This window comes from Salmo trutta, chromosome 33, assembly GCF_901001165.1.
Source record: "Salmo trutta chromosome 33, fSalTru1.1, whole genome shotgun sequence".
Lineage (NCBI taxonomy): Eukaryota > Metazoa > Chordata > Actinopteri > Salmoniformes > Salmonidae > Salmo > Salmo trutta.
The window spans coordinates 39,661,966-39,686,305 of NC_042989.1; the positions used below are offsets into that span (position 1 = coordinate 39,661,966).

Sequence of the window (24,340 nt, forward strand, 5' to 3'; positions counted from 1 at the left end):
AGTCTGTTCCTATGGGGACCAGGCTGAAAGCGAAAGCCTTCGGAAAGAGAGACAGCAGCTCGACCGTCGTTCCAACACGGTGAATGTCCATCTCCGTTCTCCTCAGTTTATCGTTTTCTCCGCTCTAAATTCCTTATTTTGCAAAACTGTGCATCCAAACGAGACCTGGAAGTAAGTATAGCTTTGAATATGACCAATAACCATATCGACTCATATTAAATGTATGTAGTGTTGAGATTATAACTTGTTTTGTAAACATGCAATTTTATTTTGAGTACTCTATATTTTTCATGGCATGCTCGTTTTTTCGCTTTTATTTATGTGTTGGCTTTATGACACAATTATTTGAGTTAATGTGTTTTAATAGGCGTTGATCTAGCCAAGTAGACGGTTGTATGTATAGTGAAGGACTTTGATTTTGTATTGCCTTTACAGAAGTTGAAAACACAATTGTTTTCTTTCCCTGTTTACCTTGGAAGACCTTTATATACTTTGCAATGCAAATGTTTTCGTTACGCAATCGAACTGTCCAAAGGCAGGTGTAAGGTTTCCACAAGCGAATAAATGAATCTTTAACTAGAATTAGATTTTAGGTTTATGTTTGGGGCTCCTATACACGTGATATGATCATTGTGTTATCCGTTAAGCCATTATTAAAAACAACCGCTTGTTTAATATACTGTAACGATAGGTTATGTTCTGTTTGCAGCAGGTGTTATTATACAAACCCCCCCCCTTCTGGTTTTTATGGGGGGGGGGGGTCCAGTTTGGTTTTTACGACCTCCACACCAGTCTTTAGTTTTTTCTGGGGGGGACACTGTTGACAACAATAACATGTTGTAGGCTAGATACGTTTAGGCAACGCAACATTTTCTCTTGCCAGAGCTCTTATATCTCGTGTCTTTTTCATGCCTGCTGGTCCCATTCACTTTGACATGTTTTTGGGGCATTTGGGGACACACACACGGTGTAGAATATCATTTTCTTTGGCATCCCTACACAAGAATGAAAATGCATTCATTCAACTCTACAGTTAAATTAGCGTCAGGATACAAACATTTGAGTCAGAAATGTAATAACACAACAACAAAAAACGAATGTATCAGTATTTAATTCCCAAGGAAAACCTGATTTAAAAAAATAATAATAATAATGTATTGCTCTTCAAAATCAGAAACTTTTTACACACTGATGTACTGGTTTGTTTTTAAGATCTCAAGTCAAGGGCCATCCCATACTGCGTTTCTTGGACCAAAACAAGTCGACTGCTCTGCGACCACTACCACTCCCAGTCAGTCCTCGGACATCACCATGGAGAAGTATGAGAAGATGGGGAAGATCGGGGAGGGGTCCTACGGCGTCGTGTTCAAGTGCAGGAACAGGGACACGGGACAGATCGTTGCCATCAAGAAGTTCGTGGAGTCTGAAGACGATCCAGTCATTAAGAGGATCGCTCTGAGAGAGATTAGGATGCTGAAGGTAAAAAACCTACTCAGCCTTGAGCCATCTTTATTAAAACCACTCGGCCTTGAGCCATCTTTATTAAAACCACTCAGCCTTGAGCCATCTTTATTAAAACCACTCGGCCTTGAGCCATCTTTATTAAAACCACTCGGCCTTGAGCCATCTTTATTAAAACCACTCAGCTTCACTGTTAACCCCCTGTAGGCTTCACTGTTGTGCAGGACATGATAGAGAGGAAGGTGAATGTAGATACATGCAGCAAGGCAGAGGAAGGTGATGTAGATACATGCAGCAAGGCAGAGGAAGGTGATGTAGATACATGCAGCAAGGCAGGGGAAGGTGATGTAGATACATGCAGCAAGGCAGAGGAAGGTGATGTAGATACATGCAGCAAGGCAGAGGAAGGTGATGTAGATACATGCAGCAAGGCAGAGGAAGGTGAATGAAGACTCTGCTTTTCCCTGCCTTGTTGTATCCCAGTTGTACGTCATTGGAAACAAGTGGGAGGGGATTCTGTCTTTGTTCTTGGTCACTGACCCAGTTTTAAGAGTTTTCTGTTGAATACAGAGAATAGCAGCCAATGGACACTCAGTTAACATAGAGTCCTGGGTATGTTTTGACACTAGTTGAGGAAAATGTTTAGTGTAATTTTAGTTCAACAACAGGTTGCTGTATTTTTTCTGTATGATATTTGACTGTTGTGCGTCTTAGATTCACTAACAACAACCCTGACAGCTGGCTTGTGATAGATTCAGCTTATCCAGAATTAACATTCCTTACCCATTAGTATGTAGAATTAATTCTTTACCTTTCAATCAGCCAGATGTGTTCAACAACAAACTAATTGCATATAATTGACAAGAATTAGCGATATTATACTGAACAAAAACATGAACGCAACATGTAAAGTGTTGGTCCCATGTTTCATGAGTTGAAATAAAAGATCCCAGAAATTTTCCATAAGCACAAAAAGCTCATTTCTCTCATATTTTGTGGACAAATTTGTTTAAATCCCTGTTAGTGAGCATTTCTCAATTGCCAAGAAAATCCATCCACCTGACAGGTGTGGCATATTAATAAGCTGATTAAACAGCATGATCATTACACAGGTGCACCTTGTGCTGGGGACGATAAAATGTCACTCTAAAATGTACAGTTTTGTCAAAATAAAATGCCATAGAGATCTTAAGTTTTGAGGGAGAGGCCAATTGGCATGCTGACTGCAGAAATGTTCACCAGAGCTGCTGCCAGATAATTGAATGTTAAATTCTCTACCATAAGCGTCGTTTTAGAGAATTTGTCAGTACGTCCAACCGGCCTCACAACCGCAGACGACGTGTAACCACGCCAACCCTGGACCTCCACATCGTCTGAGACCAGCCACCCAGACAGCTGATGAAACTGAGGAGTATTTCTGTCTGTAATAAAGCTCTTTTGTGGGAAAAACTCATTCTGATTGGCTGGGCCTGGATCCAAGTGTGTGGGCCTATGCCCTCCCAGACCCACCCATGGCTGCGCCCCTGCCCAGTCATGTGAAATACATAGATTAGGGCCTAATGAATTTATTTCAATTGACTGATTTCCTTATGTGAACTGTAACTTTGTAATATTGTTACATGATTTGTTTATATTTTTGTTCAGTATATACAGTCCCAGTCCAAAGTTTGGACACACCTACTTATTCAAGGGTTTTTCTTTATTTTTACTATTTTCTACATTGTAGAATAATAGTGAAGACATAAAAACTATGAATTAACACATATGGAATCATGTAGTAACCCAAAAAATGTGAAATCAAAACATTTTATATTTGAGATTCTTCAATGTAGCCACCCTTTGCCTTGATGACAGCTTTGCACACTCTTGGTATTCTCTCAACTAGCTTCATGAGGTAGTCACCTGGAATGAATTTCAATTAACTGGTTAACATATCTTGTTAAAAGTTAATTTGTGGAATTTCTTTCCTTAATGCGTTTGAGCCAATTAGTTGTGTTGTGAAAAGGTAGGGGTGGTATACAGAAGATAGCCCTATTTGGTAAAATACCAAGTCCATATTATGGCAAGAACAGCTCAAATAAGCAAAGTGAAATGACAGTCCATCATTACTTTAAGACATGAAGGTCAGTAAACACGGAAAATGTCAAGTACTTTGAAAGTTTCTTTAAGTGCAGTCGCAAAACCCATCAAGTGCTATGATGAAACTGGCTCTCATGAGGACCGCCACAGGAAAGGAAGACCCAGAGTTACCTCTGCTGCAGAGGATATGTTCATTAGAGTTACCAGCCTCAGAAATTGCAGCCCAAATAAATGCTTCACAGAGTTCAAGTAACAGACACATCTCAACATCAACTGTTCAGAGGAGACTGAGTGAATCAGGCCTTCATGGTCGAATTGCTGCAAAGAAGCCACTACTAAAGGACTCCAATAAGAAGAAGAGACTTGCTTGGGCCAAGAAACACGAGCAATGGACATCTGTCATTTAGTCCGATGAGTCCAAATGTGCGATTTTTGGTTCCAACAGCAGTGTCTCTGTGAGACGCAGAGTATGTGAACAGATGATCTCCACATGTGTGGTTCCCAACGTGAAGCATGGAGGAGGAGGTGTTATGGTGTGAGGATGCTTTGCTGGTGACACTGTCAGTGATTTATTTAAAATTCAAGACACACTTAACCAGCATGGCAACCACAGCATTCTGCAGCAATACGCCATCCCATCTGGTTTGCGCTTATTGGGACATTTGTTTTTCAACAGGAGAATGACCCAACATACCTCAAGGCTGTGTAAGGGCTATTTGACCAAGAAGGAGAGTGATGGAGTGCTGCATCAGATGACCTGTTCTCTACAATCATCTGACCTCAACCCAATTGAGATGGTTTGGGATGAGTTGGACCACAGAGTGAAGGAAAAGCAGCCAACAAGTGCTCAGCATATGTGGGAATTCCGTCAAGACTGATGGAAAAGCATTCCAGGTGAAGCTGGTTAAGAGAATGCCAAGCGTGTGCAAAGCTGTCATCAAGGCAAAGGGTGGCTACTTTGAGGAATCTCAAATATAAAATATATTTTGATTTGTTTTATACTTTTTTGGTTACTACATGATTCCATATGTGTTAATTCATAGTTTTGATGTCTTCACTATTATTCTACAATGTAGAAAATAGCAAAAATAAAGACAAACCCTGTAATGACTAGGTGTTCCAAACTTTTGACTGGTACTGTATATACAAAAGTATGTGGACACCCCTTCAAATGAGTGGACTGGACTATTTCAGCTACATCTGTACCGACAGGTGTATAAAATTTAGCACACAACCATGCAATCTCCATAGACAAACATTGGAAGTAGAAAGGCCTTACTGAAGTGTTCAGTGACTTTTAACGTTGCACCGTCATAGATTGACACTTTTCCAACAAGTCAGTTTGTCAAATGTATGCCCTGCTAGAGCTGCCCCGGTCAAGTGCTGTTATTGTGAAGTGGAAATGTCTAGGAGCAACAACGGCTCATCCGCGAAGTGGTAGGCCACACAAGCTCACAGAATGGGACCGCCGAGTGCTGAATCATGTAGCGCGTAAAAATCATCTGTCCTTGGTTGCAACACTCACTACCGTGTTCCAAACTGCCTCTGGAAGCAACGTCAGCACAATAACTGTTCATCAGGAGTTTCATGAAATAGGTCTCCATGGCCAAGCAGCCGCACACAAGCCTAAGATCACCATGTGCAATGCCAAGCGTCAGCTGGAGTAGTGTAAAGCTCACCGCCATTGGACTTTCTAGAGTGATTAATCACGCTTCACCATCTGGCAGTCTGACTGACGAATCTGGGTTTGGCGGATGCCAGAGAACGCTACCTGCCCCAATGCATAGTGCCAACTGTAAAGTTTGGTGGAGGAGGAATAATGGTCTGGGGCTGTTTTTCATGGTTCGACCTAGGCCCCTTCCAGTGAAGGGAAAACTTAACCGAACAGCATACAATGACATTCTAGACGATTCTGTGCTTCCAACTTTGTGGCAACAGTTTGGGGAAGGCCCTTTCCTGTTTCAGCATGACCATGCCGCTGTGCATAAAGCGAGGTCCATACAGAAATGGTTTGTCGAGATCGGTGTGGAAGAATCTGACTGGCCTGCCCTCAACCCCATCGAACACCGATTGCGAGCCTGGCCTAATCGCCCAACATCAGTGCACGACCTCACTAATGCTCTTGTGGCTGAATGGAAGCAAGTCTAGTGGAAAGCCTTCCCAGAAGAGTGGAGGCTGTTATAGCAGCAAAGGAGGGACCAACTCCATATTAATGACCATGATTTTTTTATGAGATGTTTGACGAGCAGGTGTCTACATACTTTTGGTCCTGTAGTGTGTGTAATATATATATATATATATATATATATATATATATATATATATATATATATATAGATATTAGTACCTAGCAGGTAATACTTGAGTGTCTAGTGCCCACCTCACCACTAGACACTCTTTCTCAACAATAGAGTACTTTTTCTCTCTGGGTATCAGCTTTCTGCTGATGTACATGATGGGGTGCTCCTCCCTGTCGTGTATCTGGGCCCCTAGTCCCGTGTCACATGCATCCGTCTGGACCACCATCGGCACCTGGAAATCGGGCGTTATGAGAATCGGATGTGAGCACAGCGCTTCCTTCAGGCGGCTGAACGCCGCTTCTGTTTCGTCCGTCCATTTCACTGTTTTTGGGAGGCGGGCCCTGGTTAGATCGGTGAGGGGGGAAGCTATAGCCGCAAAGTTGGGGATAAACCGGCTGTAGTATCCTGCCAGTCCCAGGAAGGACTTGACCTGTGTCTTGGTGCGCGGAATGGGCCAGTCACGTACCGCGCAAACCTTCCTCTCCTGGGGCTTGACGTTCCCCCATCCAATCAAATACCCCAGGTACTCCAGCTCCTCGAATGCTAGTTTGCTTTTCTTGGGGTTCGCGGTCAACCCGGCAGCACCACCTGGAGGCGCGTCAGGTGCTCTTCCCAACCTTGGCTGTGGATGATGATATCATCCAAATAGGCCGCTGCGTACTGTTTGTGAGGTTCGAAGTACTTTGTTCATCAGTCGCTGGAATGTGGGCGGGGCTCCGTGGAGACCGAACGGGAGCCCCCAGGTACTGATACAACCCGTCTGGTGTCGAAAACGCCGTCTTCTCCCGGGAGGAGGCTGCCAACGGTACCTGCCAGTATCGATGGTCAGGTCAAGGGTGCTGATGTACCGGGCCTTTCCCAATCGGTCGATGAGCTCGTCCACCCTCGGCATGGGGTAGGCGTCGAACAAGCTTATGTCTTTCACACCCCGGAAATCATAACAGAAGCGCGGGCTACCATCCGGTTTAGGCACCAACACGATGGGGCTGCACCATGCACTGTGAGACTCTTCAACGACCCCCATCCTCAGCATAGCCTCCACTTCCTGTTTCACGGCCTCCCTTCGGGCATCCGGAATCCGATATGGCCTCTTTTGTATAATTTCCCCGGGCCGGGTACGGATGTGGTGTTCAATGAGGGTCGTGCGGCCTGGCTTCTCGGAGAACACCGCCGTGTTTCGATCGACGAGGTCCCTGAGCTCTTGCTTCTGGGCTGGGTCGAGGTCCTCATTGCTCGGGACCACCACTGGTACCGTTGGCGTCCTGGGTCCCGACCATAACACGGCCAAGGCTGTCCTCTCGTGCTACTTCTTCAACAGGTTCACGTGGTAAATCTGTTGGGGTTTCCGTCTCCCCGGTTGCCGTACGTGGTAATTGACAGGTCCCAACTTCTCTATCACCTCGTATGGCCCGTGCCATGTTGCCAGGAACTTACTTTCGGCCGTGGGGATTAAGACCAACACCCTGTCTCCCACCTGGAATTCTCGGGGCTGGGCTCCCCGATTGTAGACCTGGGCTTGGGCGAGTTAGCCCATATGTTCCCTCACGAACGGCCATATGGCTGTCATCCGCTCCCTCATCGTCTCCACGTGCTCTACCACGCTGTGTAAAGGGGTCGATTGGGCTTCCCACACCTCTTTGGCGAGGTCCAGTAGGCCTCGTGGCCTCCTCCCGTAGAGGAGTTCGAAAGGGGAAAACCCAGTGGAGGACTGGGGTACTTCTCGGATTGAGAACATTAGGTGGAGTGGTAGCTGGTCCCAGTTCTTCCCGTCCTGCTCGATGACCTTCCGCAGCATTTGTTTGAGCATTTTATTGAACCGTTCAACGAGCCCATCCGTCTGCGGGTGAAAGACGGAGGTCCGGATCTGCTTGATCTGCAGGAGGGCACACAAATCTTTCATTAGGCGGGACATAAACTGCGTGACCCACCTCGCCTCCGGGGCTTGCTGATGGCATTGACTCTTCTCGAGCCGGGCAATTCCAGGCAGTTTGCCCCAGGGCACCACACTCAAAACACCTCCTTTGGTCTCCATCTACCTGGGGTCGTCGGTGGCGGGTCGGCCCTTCCCCAGCCATCTCCACGGGTTTGCGGTCCCTTGGCCCTGCCGACTGTTGGTTCGGGGTACACAGCAGTGGGGCTGTCCTTCTGACTCCTCGAACGGGTTGCTGACTTGGCCCGGCTCCCACTCAGCAGGGCCTGAGTGTTCTGATGCGTCTCCACTGCTTTCAGGAGGCCTCCAAGGTCTGGGGCGCGCATAGACTAGCTGCCCTCTTCATGTCGTGGGGTAGTGCCCGTAGGAAGCGATCCAGGACCACTTTGTTTAGGATGGAGAGGGTGGATACGTCGGTTAGGAGCCACCCCCTGGTGACGCGCAGTAGGTCGCTCATCTGGGCTCGGGGGGATGCGTCGGCTACGAACCTCCAGTCGTGGAATAATTGAGCCTGATGGGCCAGGCTGTACCCGTAGCGGCTGAGTATCTCCCGTTTGAGTCCGTCGTAGTTAGCCGACCTGTTCATCGTTCAGGTCCCAATACGCCTTTTGGGCATTCCCAGAGAGGAACAGTGCCAGCAGACTGGCCCACTTCTGCCTTGGCCATCCTTCCCGTAGTGCCGTCCGTTCAAACGTACAGAGGTATGTTTCGATGTCGTCATCTTCTGTTAGCTTGATTAAAAACTGGTTTGGATGTGATTCAGTAGACTCTCCTTTTGTAGCTTCCTGATTTCCTCAATGAGGCGGACGTTTTGTAGTCGCTGTTCCTCCAGCGTTCGTTCCTGAACTGCCTGTTGTGCTTGTTGGACCCAGAACGAACTGAGCTATCAACTCGTCCATGCTGATGCTGCGTAAACATCAACTCTGATCTGACCACGTTGTCAGAGGTGCCCGCATTCTCCACCACTTGTGGCAGACCAGGAGGTTTGGTCAAGACGTTTACACAGATCAGACACGGACAGAGTAGGATTAGCTCAGTTTCAAAGGTGTTTATTAAAATAAAAGTCCAACAGAAAAGAATAGGTCTCCCCCAAGAGACCCTCTCCGGGATACCGTCTTCTGGGCTCCGGGTCTTGCTGTATCCTGTGCGGATTAAAACTGAACTCCCTCCTGTTTCCTCTGGTACCGTCCCCAACTATACGGGAGTCCTTTCCTCCCCTAGTCTCTCCCCTGTGTGCTGCCCTTCTGGCAGCTTTATGGGACTTGTACAGCTGGTGAGCAATCAGCCCTTGATTACTCACCAATCCCCAATCAGCCCCAATTAGTCCTGGCCGGAGAGCCCGTCGAGACCTGGCACGTCCAGCAGATGGAGCCATCGCCTCGGGATGTATACTCTGTCTGTCTGTCACCAGGCCTCGACGAGTCTCCCCCTGGTGGCTGACCTGCTGTACGCGTATATATACACACTACCGTTCAAAAGTCTGGGGTCACTTAGAAATGTCCTTGTTTTTGAAAGAAAAGCACATTTCTTTGTCCATTAAAATAACATCAAATTGATCAGCAATACAGTGCAGACATAGTTAATGTTGTAAATGACTATTGTAGCTGGAAACGGCAGATTTTTTTAATGGAATATCTACATAGGCGTACAGAGGCCCATTATCAGCAACCATCACTCCTGTGTTCCAATGGCACGTTGTGTTAGCTAATCCAAGTTTATCATTTTAAAAGGCTAATTGATCATTAGAAAATCCTTTTGCAATTATGTTAGCACAGCTGACAACTGTTGTTCTGATTAAAGAAGCAAAAAACTGGCCTTTACACTAGTTGAGTATCTGGAGCATCAGCATTTGTGGGTTTGATTACAGGCTCAAAATGGCCAGAAACAAATAACTTTCTACTGAAACCTGTCAGTCTATTCTTGTTCTGAGAAATGAAGGCTATTCCATGTGAGAAATTGCAAAGAAACTGAAGATTTTGTTCAATGCTGTGTACTACTCCCTTCACAGAACAGCACAAACTGTCTCTAACCAGAATAGAAAGAGGAGTGGGAGGCCCCGGTGCACAACTGAGCAAGAGGACAAGTACATTATAATGTCTAGTTTGAGAAACAGACGCCTTGCAAGTGCTCAACTGGCAGCTTCATTAATAAATAGTACCCGCAAAACACCAGGCTCAACGCCAACAGTGAAGAGGCGTCTCTGGGATGCTGGCCATATCTCAGACTGGCCAATAAAAATAAAAGATTAAAATGAGCAAAAGAACACAGACACTGGACAGAGGAACTCTGCCCGGAAGGCCAGCATCCCGGAGTCGCCTCTTCACTGTTGCCGTTTAGACTGTATCATCTTGTCTGTTATAGACTGTATCATCTTGTCTGTTATAGACTGTATCATCTTGTCTGTTATAGACTGTATCATCTTGTCTGTTGTAGACCGTATCATCTTGTCTGTTAAAGACCGTATCATCTTGTCTGTTATAGACTGTATCATCTTATCTGTTATAGACTGTATCATCTTGTCTGTTATAGACTGTATCATCTAGTCTGTTATAGACTGTATCATCTTGTCTGTTATAGACTGTATCATCTTGTCTGTTGTAGACTGTATCATCTTGTCTGTTATAGACTGTATCATCTTGTCTGTTATAGACCATCTTGTCTGTTGTAGACTGTATCATCTTGTCTGTTGTAGACTGTATCATCTTGTCTGTTAGACTGTATCATCTTGTCTGTTATAGACTGTATCATCTTGTCTGTTATAGACCATCTTGTCTGTTGTAGACTGTATCATCTTGTCTGTTATAGACTGTATCATCTTGTTATATTGTTGTGACATACTGTATGGGCTTGGGGAAACATGTCTTGCCAACTACTATGGTCATTGCCTGAACAAGTAGCTTCCAGTAGCTTCCTCATCCTCCTCATCCTCATAAACAGTTCTTCCAGTAGCTTCCTCATCCTCCTCATCCTCATAAACAGTTCTTCCAGTAGCTTCCTCATCCTCCTCATCCTCATAAACAGTTCTTCCAGTAGCTTCCTCATCCTCCTCATCCTCATAAACAGTTCTTCCAGTAGCTTCCGCCTCCTCCTCATCCTCATAAACAGTTCTAGAACTCCAGAATGGGACATACCGGTTGTCATGGGAGACCACAGCATGTTTATAACCGTTCCTCTTCCTGCAATCTCTGCGTTGATAAGACATGTGGGAGCTTGTCAGCCGCTCTGCACAAAGCAAACACAGATCCATTACTTTCTGTTATGTAATCTCTATATCCATATCACTGTGTGTACCTACAGTATATTGGGATCACTGTGCAATTAAACGATTACAAAAGTGTGTAGTTAGTGTGGTGTAGCAGAGGTGCTTTGTGATACAGTTGAAGTCGGAAGTTTACATGCACTTAGGTTTGGAGTCATTAAAACTTGTTTTTCAACCACAAATTTCTTGTTAACAAACTATAGTTTTGGCAAGTCGGTTAGGACATCTACTTTGTGCATGACACAAGTAATTTTTCCAACAATTGTTTACAGGCAGATTATTTCACTTATAATTCACTGTATTACAATTCCAGTGGGTCAGAAGTTTACATACATTAAGTTGACTATGCCTTTACATTTTTTTAAACAGCTTGGAAAAACAGCTTGGAAAATTCCAGAAAATTATGTAATGGCTTTAGAAGCTTCTGATAGGCTAACATCATTTGAGTCAATTGGGGGTGTACCTGTGGATATATTTCAAGGCCTACCTTCAAACTCAGTGCCTCTTTGCTTGACATCATGGGAAAATCAAAAGAAATCAGCCAAGACCTCAGAAAAACAATTGTAGACCTCCACAAGTCTGGTTCATTCTTTGGAGCAATTTCCAAACGCCTGAAGGTACCACGTTCGTATGTACAAACAATAGTACACAAGTATAAACACCATGGGACCACGCAGCCATCATACCGCTCAGGAAGGAGACGCGTTCTGTCTCCTAGAGATGAACGTACTTTGGTGTGAAAGTGCAAATCATTTGCAGAACAACAGCAAAGGACCTTGTGAAGATGCTGGGGGAAACAGGTACAAAAGTATCTATATCCACAGTCAAATGAGTCCTATATCGACATAATCTGAAAGGCCGCTCAGCAAGGAAGAAGCCACTGCTCCAAAACCGCCATAAAAAAGCCAGACTACGGTTTGCAACTGCACATGGGGACAAAGCTCGTACTTTTTGGAGAAATGTCCTCTGGTCTGATGAAACAAAAATATAATTGTTTGGACATAATGACCATCGTTATGTTAGGAGGAAAAAGGGGGAGGCTTGCAAGCCGAAGAACACCATTCCAACCGTGAAGCACGGGGGTGGCAGCATCATGTTGTGGGGATGCTTTTCTGAAGGAGGGACTGGTGCACTTCACAAAATAGATGGCATCATGAGGGAAGAGGAAAATTATGTGGATACATTGAAGCAACATCTCAAGACATCAGTCAGGAAGTTAAAGCTTGGTCGCAAATGGGTCTTCCAAATGGACAATGACCCCAAGCATACTTCCAAAGTTGTGGCAAAATGGCTTCAGGACAACAAAGTCAAGGTATTGGAGTGGCCATCATAAAGCCCTGACCTCAATCGTATAGAACATTTGTGGGCAGAACTGAAAAAGTGTGTGCGAGCAAGGAGGCCTACAAACCTGACTCAGTTACACCAGCTCTGTCAGGAGGAATGGGCCAATATTCACCCAACTTATTGTGGGAAGTTTGTGGAAGGCTACCCGAAACGTTTGACCCAAGTTAAACAATTTAAAGGCAATGCTACCAAATACTAATTGAGTGTATGTAAACTTCTGACCCACTGGGAATGTGATGAAAGAAATAAAATCTGAAATAAATCATTCTCTCTACTATTATTCTGACATTTCACATTCTTAAAATAAAGTGGTGATCCTAACTGACCTAAGAGTTGGAATTTTAACTAGGATTAAATGTCAGGAATTGGGAAAAACTGAGTTTAAATGTATTTGGCTAAGGTAAACTTCTGACTTCAACTGTGTGTGTGTGTGTGTGTGTGTGTGTGTGTGTGTGTGTGTGTGTGTGTGTGTGTGTGTGTTATCCGAGCAGCAACTAAAGCACTCCAACCTGGTGAACCTGATTGAGGTGTTCAGGCGTAAACGTAAACTACACCTGGTGTTTGAGTACTGTGATCACACCGTCCTCAACGAGCTGGACCGATACCCCAGAGGGTGAGTACTGGCTCTCTACACACACGCGCTCTCTCTGTCTCACACACACGCTCTCTCTGTCTCACACACTGATAGATTCTATAGATTGTTTATCTGTCTCCCTGATGTTTATCTATGACCTGTATATATTTTTTATTTAACTAGGCACGTCAGTTAAGAACAAATTCTTATTTACAATGACGGCCTAGGAACAGTGGGTTAACTGCCTTGTTCAGGGGCAGAACGACAGATTTTTACCTTGTCGGCTCAGGGATTCGATCTAGCAACCTTTCGCTTACTGGCCCAACGCCCTAACCACTAGGCTACCTGCCGTCCCTTATAGTGTCTCCCCTGCTATTTATCTATGACCTGTATATAGTGTCTCCCCTGCTGATAGCCACAGTGTTTGGCTGTTACCACGGAGACTGACCTGCTCGTTGCGGAATGTTTACAGCGATGCAGTCCCAGAATGCTGTGTTGGCTGACAGGTAGGGAGGTGGAGTTGTAGGAACACTGAGGCAGGCAGGCAGGCAGGCAGGCTGGCAGGCAGGCAGACAGACAGACAGACAGACAGACAGACAGACAGACAGACAGACAGTTAATAGAGGGTTTGTAACTATCTGGTGCCTGCCTCACTCCCATGGGGGGTTAGTAAGGGTTTCATGGGGGGCTCAGCCCCAGGAAGGGGGGGTGGAGCTTGTCTATGTCCCAAGTGGCACCATATTCCCTATATAGTGCACTACTTTTGACCTGAGCCCTATTGGTTCCAGTCAAAAGTAGTGCACTATATAGGGAACCATTTAGGATGCATCCATGGCTATTAAATCACCAGTTGTAAGGCTGGATTTAGCCATCTCCATGGCAACACTGATGGATGGGCTTCTGCACTACAGTTTACAATAAGAGAGGGGGAGAAACAGAGAGAGGGAGGGAGGGAGGGATACACACTTCCCACAGGGCCGGGTGGTGAGACAGGGATGCAGCTTAAGCCCCACCCTCTTCAACATATATATCAACGAATTGGCGAGGGCACTAGAACAGTCTGCAGCACCCGGCCTCACCCTACTAGAATCTGAAGTCAAATGTCTACTGTTGGCTGATGATGATTTGGTGCCTCTGTCCCCAACCAAGGAGGGCCTACAGCAGCACCTAGATCTTCTGCACAGATTCTGTCAGACCTGGGCCCTGACAGACCTGGGCCCTGTCAGACCTGGGCCCTGTCAGACCTGGGCCCTGACAGTAAATCTCAGTAAGACAAAAATAATGGTGTTCAAAAAAAGTTCCAGTTGCCAGGACCACAAATACAAATTCCATCCAGACACCGTTGCCATAGAAAACACAAAAAACGATACATACCTCGGCCTAAACATCAGCTCCACAGGGTAACTCCCTCACAACAAACTATACATACCTCGGCCTAAACATCAGCGCCACAGGTAACTTCCACAAAGCTGTGAACGATCTGAGAGACAAGGCAAGAAGGGCCTTCTATGCCATCAAAAGGAACATAAAATTCTACATACCAATTAGGATCTGGCTAAAAATACTAGAATCAGTTATAGAACCCATTGCCCTTTATGGTTGTAAGGTCTGGGGTCCGCTCACTAACCAAGAATTCACAAAATGGGACAAACACCAAATTGAGACTCTGCATGCAGAATTCTGCAAAAATATCCTCTGTGTACAATGGAAAACACCAAATAATGAATGCAGGGCAGAATTAGGCCGATACCCGCTAATTATCAAAATCCAGAAAAGAGCCGTTCAATTTTACAACCACCTAAAAGGAAGCGATTCCCAAACTTTCCATAACAAAGTCATCACCTACAGAGAGATGAACCTGGAGAAGAGTCCCCTAAGCAAGCTGGTCCTGGGGCTCTGTTCACAAACACAAACAGACCCCACAGAGCCCCAGGACAGCAACACAATTAGGCCCAACCAAATCATGAGAAAACAAAAAGATAATTACTTGATACATTGGAAAGAATTAACAAAAAATCAGAGCAAACTAGAATGCAATTTTGCCATAAACAGAGAGTACACAGTGGCAGAATACCTGACCACTGTGACTGACCCAAATTTAAGGAAAGCTTTGACTATGTACAGACTAAGTGAACATAGCCTTGCTATTGAGAAAGGCTGTTGTAGGCAGACCTGGCTCTCAAGAGAAGACAGGCTATGTGCACACTGCCCACAAAATGAGGTGGAAACTGAGCTTCACTTCCTAACCTCCTGCCAAATGTATGACCATATTAGAGACACATATTTCCCTCAGATTACACAGATCCACAAATAATTCGAAAACAAACCCAATTTTGATAAACTCTCATATCTACTGGGTGAAATATCACAGTGTGACATCACAGCAACAAGATTTGTGACCTGTTTCTACAACCAGTGAAGAACAAACACCAATGTAAATACAACCCATATTTGTTTATTTTCCCCTTTTGTACTTTAACTATTTGGGTTTACTGGTCATAGAATTACATACATAGTCCCGAAAATGATTGTAATTAAAATGAAATCTATATTATAATTGTAATGAAAGGAAATCTATAATGTAAAAGTATATCTGTATTATTTGGTTGTCTCTTCTGAACTTCCAGTGTTCCAGAACATCTGGTAAAAAGCATCAGCTGGCAGACACTCCAGGCTGTCAACTTCTGTCATAAACAGAACGTAAGTGCTTTTCCCTGGTTTTTCTCCGTCCCTCCTCTACCCAGACCGCTGTTTTACTAGCATTCCAGTCTCCTGGCCGACCAACCGTTAATCTTTCACTGAGATACAACAAACCGCCACGGGGCCACTTTAACAGTCAAGCTGCACAGCTAAAGTCCGGATATGGGGTGTAGTTTATTATTGCACACCGTAGCAAAACGTTTTGCAACAGGAAAAAAAACAAAAAAAAAACAACTGTTTCTCATTGGACGAATTCAGGTAGTTCCCTAAACACTTTTGGCCCGTTTGCTTCTGTTTGGTTCCTAGTGAATACACCCGCCTGATCTGCTGCATGTCTTCTCTAGCCTGGCAAAGTACTGTCTTCTCTAGCCTGGCAAAGTACCGTCTTCTCTAGCCTGGCAAAGTACCGTCTTCTCTAGCCTGGCAAAGTACCAGATCTGTTTGTGCTGCCTTGTCACATCGTAACAGTGTGACATAGCCTGGTCCCAGGTCTGTTTGTGTTGTCTTGTTAACGATTTACTTGACAATGTGACCATAGGAGTTGGCAAGACGGCACAAACAGATCTGGGAACCAGGCTGTTTGTCCTCTTCTCACATACAGATCAACAACCGTACAAGACCACCACATGATCAGCTGTGGTTGAATGAATGGTCCGCCCTGGCTGGCACTGTTAAACGACTTAACGTTTTGGTTATTGGCTCTGTCTCCTGCAGTGCATCCACAGAGACGTGAAGCCCGAGAATATCCTCATCACTAAACAGCAGGTCATTAAGCTCTGTGACTTCGGATTCGCCAGGATCCTCAGTAAGTTCGTTTTTTTTCGTCGTGTCCCAAATGGCATCCTATTCACTGTGAAGTGCTATACATGTTTACTATGATCCATATGGTTCTGGTCAAATGTAGTGCACTATGTAGGGAATATAGTGCTATTTGGTACACCGTCATTATGAGGCTCCTTCCCTGAGCAGAATAGTCATGTTTCTGTACTGTTTCTGTAGGTATACTGCCACCTGGTGGAGTCCTGTTGTAATACCACTGTCTTAACTTTCTGCCATTGCATCACCATTGAAATCAACACTAGTTCCATTTCTTATCAATTCTTCCCTCCTAAACAGAGTCTTGTATCTAACAGCTTCCAGGCTCGTGTGTATTTTTTGAGGAAATAACACAATACAGTAAAAATATGAATTTTTGATTCACATTGAACAATGAAGTTATATTTATTGTGTTCTGTTCTATCCTATACCATTATATTCTAACTATCTGTCTGTGTTGTGTAAAGCCTGCTTATAAAAAGTCTTACAATGCATTATAACCATATTATATTAAATGCATTATACCCGCAGGCTTTAAGTCTTGTTCCTAAACAGAGATGTGTATGGATCTGTCCCTGCAGCCGGTCCATGTGACTACTACACAGACTATGTGGCAACGAGATGGTACCGGGCCCCTGAGCTGCTAGTGGGTGATACTCAGTATGGAGCCCCTGTTGATGTCTGGGCGCTGGGCTGTGTCTTCTCTGAGCTGCTCTCTGGCATCCCCCTCTGGCCCGGCAAGTCAGACATGGACCAGCTCTACCTCATCAGGAAGACACTGGGTACGTGGGATTAATATAGCTAGGGTGTCCCAAATGGCACCCTATTCCCTTCATAGTGCACGACTGTTGGCACCCTATTCCCTTCATAGTGCACTACTGTTGGCACCCTATTCCCTTCATAGTGGACTACTGTTGGCACCCTATTCCCTTCATAGTGGACTACTGTTGGCACCCTATTCCCTTCATAGTGCACGACTGTTGGCACACTATTCCCTTCATAGTGCACGACTGTTGGCACCCTATTCCCTTCATAGTGCACGACTGTTGGCACCCTATTCCCTTCATAGTGCACTACTGTTGGCACCCTATTCCCTTCATAGTGCACTACTGTTGGCACACTATTCCCTTCATAGTGCACTACTGTTGGCACCCTATTCCCTTCATAGTGCACGACTGTTGGCACCCTATTCCCTTCATAGTGCACGACTGTTGGCACCCTATTCCCTTCATAGTGCACTACTGTTGGCACACTATTCCCTTCATAGTGCACTACTGTTGGCACCCTATTCCCTTCATAGTGCACGACTGTTGGCACCCTATTCCCTTCATGGTGCACTACTGTTGACCAGAGCCTGGAAATAGGGTGCTGTTTAAGACATATTCAATGTTTCAGTTAGGGATGTGTTACAACAGTTAGTGATGTGTTATAACAGTTAGGGATGTGTTATAACAATTAGTGATGTGTTATAACAGTTAGTGATGTGTTATAACAGTTAGTGATGTGTTATAACAGTTAGGGATGTGTTATAACAGTTAGGGATGTGTTATAACAATTAGTGATGTGTTATAACAGTTAGTGATGTGTTATAACAGTTAGTGATGTGTTATAACAGTTAGTGACGCGTTATAACATATTTCTATTGAAGTACGTCCGGAAAGGACAAGTGTACATTTTCACATACCAGTATATAAAACCAGTATATAATATATAAAACCAGTATATAATACCAGTATATAAAACCAGTATATAATATATAATACCAGTATATAAAACCAGTATATAATATATAATACCAGTATATAATACCAGTATATAATACCAGTATATAAAACCAGTATATAATATATAATACCAGTATATAAAACCAGTATATAATATATAATACCAGTATATAAAACCAGTATATAATATATAATACCAGTATATAAAACCAGTATATAATATATAATACCAGTATATAATACCAGTATATAATATATAATACCAGTATATAATACCAGTATATAATATATAATACCAGTATATAATACCAGTATATAAAACCAGTATATAAAACCAGTATATAATATATAATACCAGTATATAATACCAGTATATAAAACCAGTATATAAAACCAGTATATAATACCAGTATATAAAACCAGTATATAAAACCAGTATATAATATATAATACCAGTATTTAAAACCAGTATATAATACCAGTATATAAAACCAGTATATAATATATAATACCAGTATATAAAACCAGTATATAATATATAATACCAGTATATAAAACCAGTATATAATATAATACCAGTATATAATATATAAAACCAGTATATAATATATAATACCAGTATATAAAACCAGTATATAATATATAATACCAGTATATAATAGCAGTATATAATAATAATAATAATAATATATACTGCTCAAAAAAATAAAGGGAACACTAAAATAACACATCCTAGATCTGAATGAAAGAAATAATCTTATTAAATACTTTTTTCTTTACATAGTTGAATGTGCTGACAACAAAATCACACAAAAATAATCAATGGAAATCCAATTTATCAACCCATGGAGGTCTGGATTTGGAGTCACACTCAAAATTTAAAGTGGAAAACCACACTACAGGCTGATCCAACTTTGATGTAATGTCCTTAAAACAAGTCAAAATGAGGCTCAGTAGTGTGTGTGGCCTCCACGTGTCTGTATGACCTCCCTACAACGCCTGGGCATGCTCCTGATGAGGTGGCGGATGGTCTCCTGAGGGATCTCCTCCCAGACCTGGACTAAAGCATCCACCAACTCCTGGACAGTCTGTGGTGCAACGTGGCGTTGGTGGATGGAGCGAGATATGATGTCCCAGATGTGCTCAATTGGATTCAGGTCTGGGGAACGGGCGGGCCAGTCCATAGCATCAATGCCTTCCTCTTGCAGGAACTGCTGACACACTCCAGCCACATGAGGTCTAGCATTGTCTTGCATTAGGAGGAACCCAGGGCCAACCGCACCAGCATATGGTCTCACAAGGGGTCTGAGGATCTCATCTCGGTACCTAATGGCAGTTAGGCTACCTCTGGCGAGCACATGGAGGGCTGTGCGGTCCCCCAAAGAAATGCCACCCCACACCATGACTGACCCACCGCCAAACCGGTCATGCTGGAGGATGTTGCAGGCAGCAGAACGTTCTCCACGGCGTCTCCAGACTCTGTCACGTCTGTCACATGTGCTCAGTGTGAACCTGCTTTCATCTGTGAAGAGCACAGGGCGCCAGTGGCGAATTTGCCAATCTTGGTGTTCTCTGCCAAATGCCAAACGTCCTGCACGGTATTGGGCTGTAAGCACAACCCCCACCTGTGGATGTCGGGCCCTCATACCACCCTCATGGAGTCTGTTTCTGACCGTTTGAGCAGACACATGCACATTTGTGGCCTGCTGGAGGTCATTTTACAGGGCTCTGGCAGTGCTCCTTCTGCTCCTCCTTGCACAAAGGCGGAGGTAGCGGTCCTGCTGCTGGGTTGTTGCCCTCCTACGGCCTCCTCCACGTCTCCTGATGTACTGGCCTGTCTCCTGGTAGCGCCTCCATGCTATGGACACTACGCTGACAGACACAGCAAACCTTCTTGCCACAGCTCGCATTGATGTGCCATCCTGGATGAGCTGCACTACCTGAGCCACTTGTGTGGGTTGTAGACTCCGTCTCATGCTACCACTAGAGTGAAAGCACCGCCAGCATTCAAAAGTGACCAAAACATCAGCCAGGAAGCATAGGAACTGAGAAGTGGTCTGTGGTCCCCACCTGCAGAACCACTCCTTTATTGGGGGTGTATTGCTAATTGCCTATAATTTACACCTGTTGTCTATTCCATTTGCACAACAGCATGTGAAATGTATTGTCAATCAGTGTTGCTTCCTAAGTGGACAGTTTGATTTCACAGAAGTGTGATTGACTTGGAGTTACATTGTGTTGTTTAAGTGTTCCCTTTATTTTTTGAGCAGTGTATAATACAAGTTGTTTCACCAGTTAGGTCAGGAAAAGGAAGGTACCATTTATTATCAGTAAACATGAGCTCCTCTGCCTGAGCACCTCCCATATGACCAACAATGTCAAATGTAATGTAAAATACAAGGCTGTCGTCACTGTCACATTACGTTCACCTGTTACAGTGTGTTAGGTAGAGGAGAGAAGTAAGAGCTTTGTCTGTCTGTCTGTCTGTCTGTCTGTCTCTATCCTCTCACTCTGTCTGTCTGTCTGTCTGTATCCTCTCTCTCGTCTGTCTGTCTGCAGGAGACCTGATCCCTCGCCACCAGCAGGTATTCAGTAAGAACCAGTTTTTCAGTGGAGTGTGCATCCCAGAGCCTCAGGAAATGGTGAGAACAAACATATAATTATGATTCATCTACCAAAACGTTAAACAAATCAGTTTAAAACATCTTGAGGAGTGTACGGTATTTCAGGGTTCCCTACTGACGGCCCGTTTGAGCTTCCTGTGGTCAATATGCAGTCATGTTCCTGCCCTCTGACCATCCTATCGGCTGAATCTAGTTGATGATCCCTGCTTTATATCAATCAAATCAACGTTCATTTGTTATATACATAGTATACAGCTGAGTGTAAACTGTGTAATGAAATGCTTACTCGCTGCCTCAAAACACTGAGGATATTATCAAAAGGATGAAAAAATTATACGCAATAAGGCATCATTTATCATCCAATAGGAAACTCTGGAACTGAAATACCCCAACCTGTCATATCAAGCACTGAGTCTGATGAAGGTAAGCCTGTCTATCCAGCCATTCACCTGCTGGCAATTTGTGTGGTAAAAATATCTGCTTCTCTTATGAAATTAATGATCTCTCATTTAATGGTCTCTGATGTTTTATTAGCAAATATTCATTCCCTAAATGACCTTTGCCCCCTGACCCCAGGGCTGCCTGCGTATGGACCCGTCGGAGCGGCTGACCTGTGAGCAGCTTCTGGAGCACCCGTACTTCGACAGCCAACGGGAGGAGAGCGAGAGCACCGGCCGGGAACATGACCGCTCCACCAAGAAGAGGTCACGCCTCCTGCCCCGCAAACACCTCCCACCTGGGGTCAGTGTGTTTCTTCACGTTAAACAGCCGGTCCCAATTCACTCCCTACCCCCTTTCCTCTTGGCTCTAACCCTTCAATGTTTGTAGATCTGTAAGGTGGAACTTGGAAGCAATATGGTGGAAGCTCCATGCAAATTGGGACCAGCTGTCAGAGATGGCAAAATGCTGTACAAACAATTGAAGGTGTTTACACGATGCAGTACATCCTCTGTCATTTATGTATTCTCTTCCACTATTTAAATTCTTGCCTATGAGATGATATAGTGTTGCTCTTCCAACTGCATTAACACTCTCGTTTCCTTTCCTCTCTCTAGTATTTGCCTCAGCTTACCAGCAGCAGTATCTTCCCAGCTCTGGACAACAAGAAGTACTATACCAACCTGAGGAAATTTAACTACCACTTCCCTAACATCTAAATCCACCATTTTGGATCAGAAATTCAACTTACCACTTCCCTAACATCTAAATCCACCATTTTGGATCAGAAATTCAACTTACCTAACATCTAAATCCACCATTTTGGATCAAAAATTCAACTTACCACTTCCCTAACATCTAAAGCAACCATTTTGGATTTGAATGGTCCATTCATCAACATACACCGTGTTCACTGTGCTAGTTAGAACTAGGAAACTGACATTTCCGACTTGCTGTAGTTACACACGTGTCGCGTACAACGAATCAGCAAGTGGGACATTTCTGAGTTTCCTAGTTCCGACTAGCATGTGAACACGGCGATATTCTGGTCAGCTCAGGAACCAGGAAGTGAATCACAACGTGGAAGGACAGGGAGAAGTCCTTGTGTTTTGTGATGTCATTCTATGCACTTATGTCAATTTTATTTTTTTCTACTGAAAGACAATTTTATTATGTGGTGTTGCCTCTATTGAAGGTGTATTTTGTATATCTATATAATGACAAGGAGCAGCCTAGTGCTCAGCTGGTAGATTGAGGTTGTCTTCCAGGCAGACTACGTTGCATGTTGTGCCGGTCAGGCACCAGATTGCTATAACATATGTGGTTGATCTGATACGGAAAATACCTATCCAGACATTGTGCGATGTAGTCAACCTGGGAACACAGCCAGATACTTGTGTAGAACAGAGGGAGCACCATAGCCTACTGCCTTGACTGGTTTTGCCAAATGTTATTTGTTTGTGGGTTTTTTTTAAAATAATGAGCGAGACAGTTGACATTTTTTGGTAGTGAATTGATTTGCATTTTGTTAAGATATTGTCTCAGAAGTAGGTTTGAGTCATTTGTAAAGAGGAGAAGCCGGAAGGAAGGTCAGCTCGGCTTTATTTTATTGGACAGAAATTGTTAATAAGCAATTGTCTGAAATGATCAGATCAGCCTCAACGTAGCTTTATGAAATGTGACAGTGGATTAAATTCAGGCTAGATCTCTGAAGAGATGTGCACTGAACAAAAATATACATGTAAAGTGTTGGTCCCATGTTTCATGAGCTGAAATAAAATGTTCCATACGCACAAAAAGCTTCTCAAATTTGTTTACATCCCTGTTAGTGAGCATTTCTCCTTTGCCAAGATATGGTGCACCTTGTGCTGGGGAGAATAAAGTGCCACAGATGTTAAGTTGAGGGAGTGTGCAATTGGCATGCTGCCTGCAGGAATGTCCACCAGAGCTGTTGCCAGAGAATTTAATGTTCATTTCTCTACCGTCGTTTTAGAGAATTTAGCAGTGCCTCACAACCGCAGACCACGTGTAGAAACAGAGTGCCCCATGGTGGCGGTGAGGTTATGGGGCAGGTGTAACCGATGTGAAATGGCTAGCTAGTTAGCGGTGGTGCGCACTAATAGCGTTTCAATCGGTGACGCCACTCGCTCTGAGACCTTGAAGTAGTTGTTCCCCTTGCTCTGCAAGGACCGCGGCTTTTGTGGCGCGATGGGTAACGATGCTTTGTGGGGTGTCAGTTGATGTGTGCAGAGGAGCCCAGGTTGGGGCGAGGAGAGGGACGGAACCTACACTGTTGCATAAGCTACGAACAAAATTGCAATGTGAATACACAGAGATAGCGTGACAAGGGCCCATTGTGCCATTCATCCGCCCCCATCTGTTTCAGCATGATAATGCACGGCTGTGTGTCACAAGGATCTGTACACATTTCCTAGAGGCTGAAAACGTCCCCGTTCTTCCATGGCCTGCATACTCAAACATGTCATCCATTGAGCATGTTTGGGATGCTCTGGACAGACGTGCATGACGACGTGTTCCAGTTCCCGCCAATATCCAGCAACTTCACACAGTGGAACAACATTCCACAACCAACAGCCTGATCAACTCTATGTGAAGGAGATGTTGTGCTGCATGAGGCAGATGGTCACACCAGATACTGACTAGTTCTGACCCAACACCCCTATTTTCTTTTCAAAAGGTATCTGTGAACAGTCATGTTCAAGCCATAGATTAGGGCCTAATTAATGCATTTCAATTGACTGATTTCCTCATATGAACTGTAACTCAGAAATTGTTGCGTTTATATTGTTCAGTATAAAAGGTAATTTCTAATGGAGCCGACGTCGGAAGTGCTTACGGTGTATGCAGTCGCCGTTAACACGGGAACATTACCTTTCGAATTTAAATCCCACTAACGCTGAAATTCCACTTTACGGATTGAATAGAGCCCTAAGACATAATTTAACCTTAGCAGTGTATTTGATTAATCATTACTGTCAGAACACCGGAGCTAAGGACTTCTATAGGCGTCTACTCCTGGACATGTTACGAACGCCAAATTAAAATGAATAAAATAATTTCTAAACTAATG

At 44.1% G+C, this 24,340-nt stretch overlaps 1 protein-coding gene across 2 annotated transcripts; it reads left to right on the forward strand.

The window, feature by feature from the left end:
* On the forward strand, positions 1 to 23,048 carry cdkl1 (cyclin dependent kinase like 1 (CDC2 related kinase)). 2 transcript variants are annotated; one of them, XM_029730915.1, is made up of 11 exons: positions 1 to 171; positions 1,213 to 1,479; positions 12,865 to 12,986; positions 15,575 to 15,647; positions 16,362 to 16,452; positions 17,045 to 17,245; positions 20,747 to 20,829; positions 21,178 to 21,234; positions 21,388 to 21,552; positions 21,640 to 21,735; positions 21,867 to 23,048. In XM_029730915.1, the coding sequence occupies exons 2-11, from the start codon at positions 1,312 to 1,314 to the stop codon at positions 21,966 to 21,968; spliced, it is 1,158 nt and encodes a 385-aa protein (XP_029586775.1). In that variant the 5' UTR covers positions 1 to 171; positions 1,213 to 1,311; the 3' UTR covers positions 21,969 to 23,048. The 2 variants fall into 2 exon arrangements, with proteins under 2 accessions (XP_029586775.1, XP_029586776.1); XM_029730916.1 differs by lacking the exon at positions 21,640 to 21,735.
* The last annotated feature ends 1,292 nt before the right edge of the window (positions 23,049 to 24,340 follow it).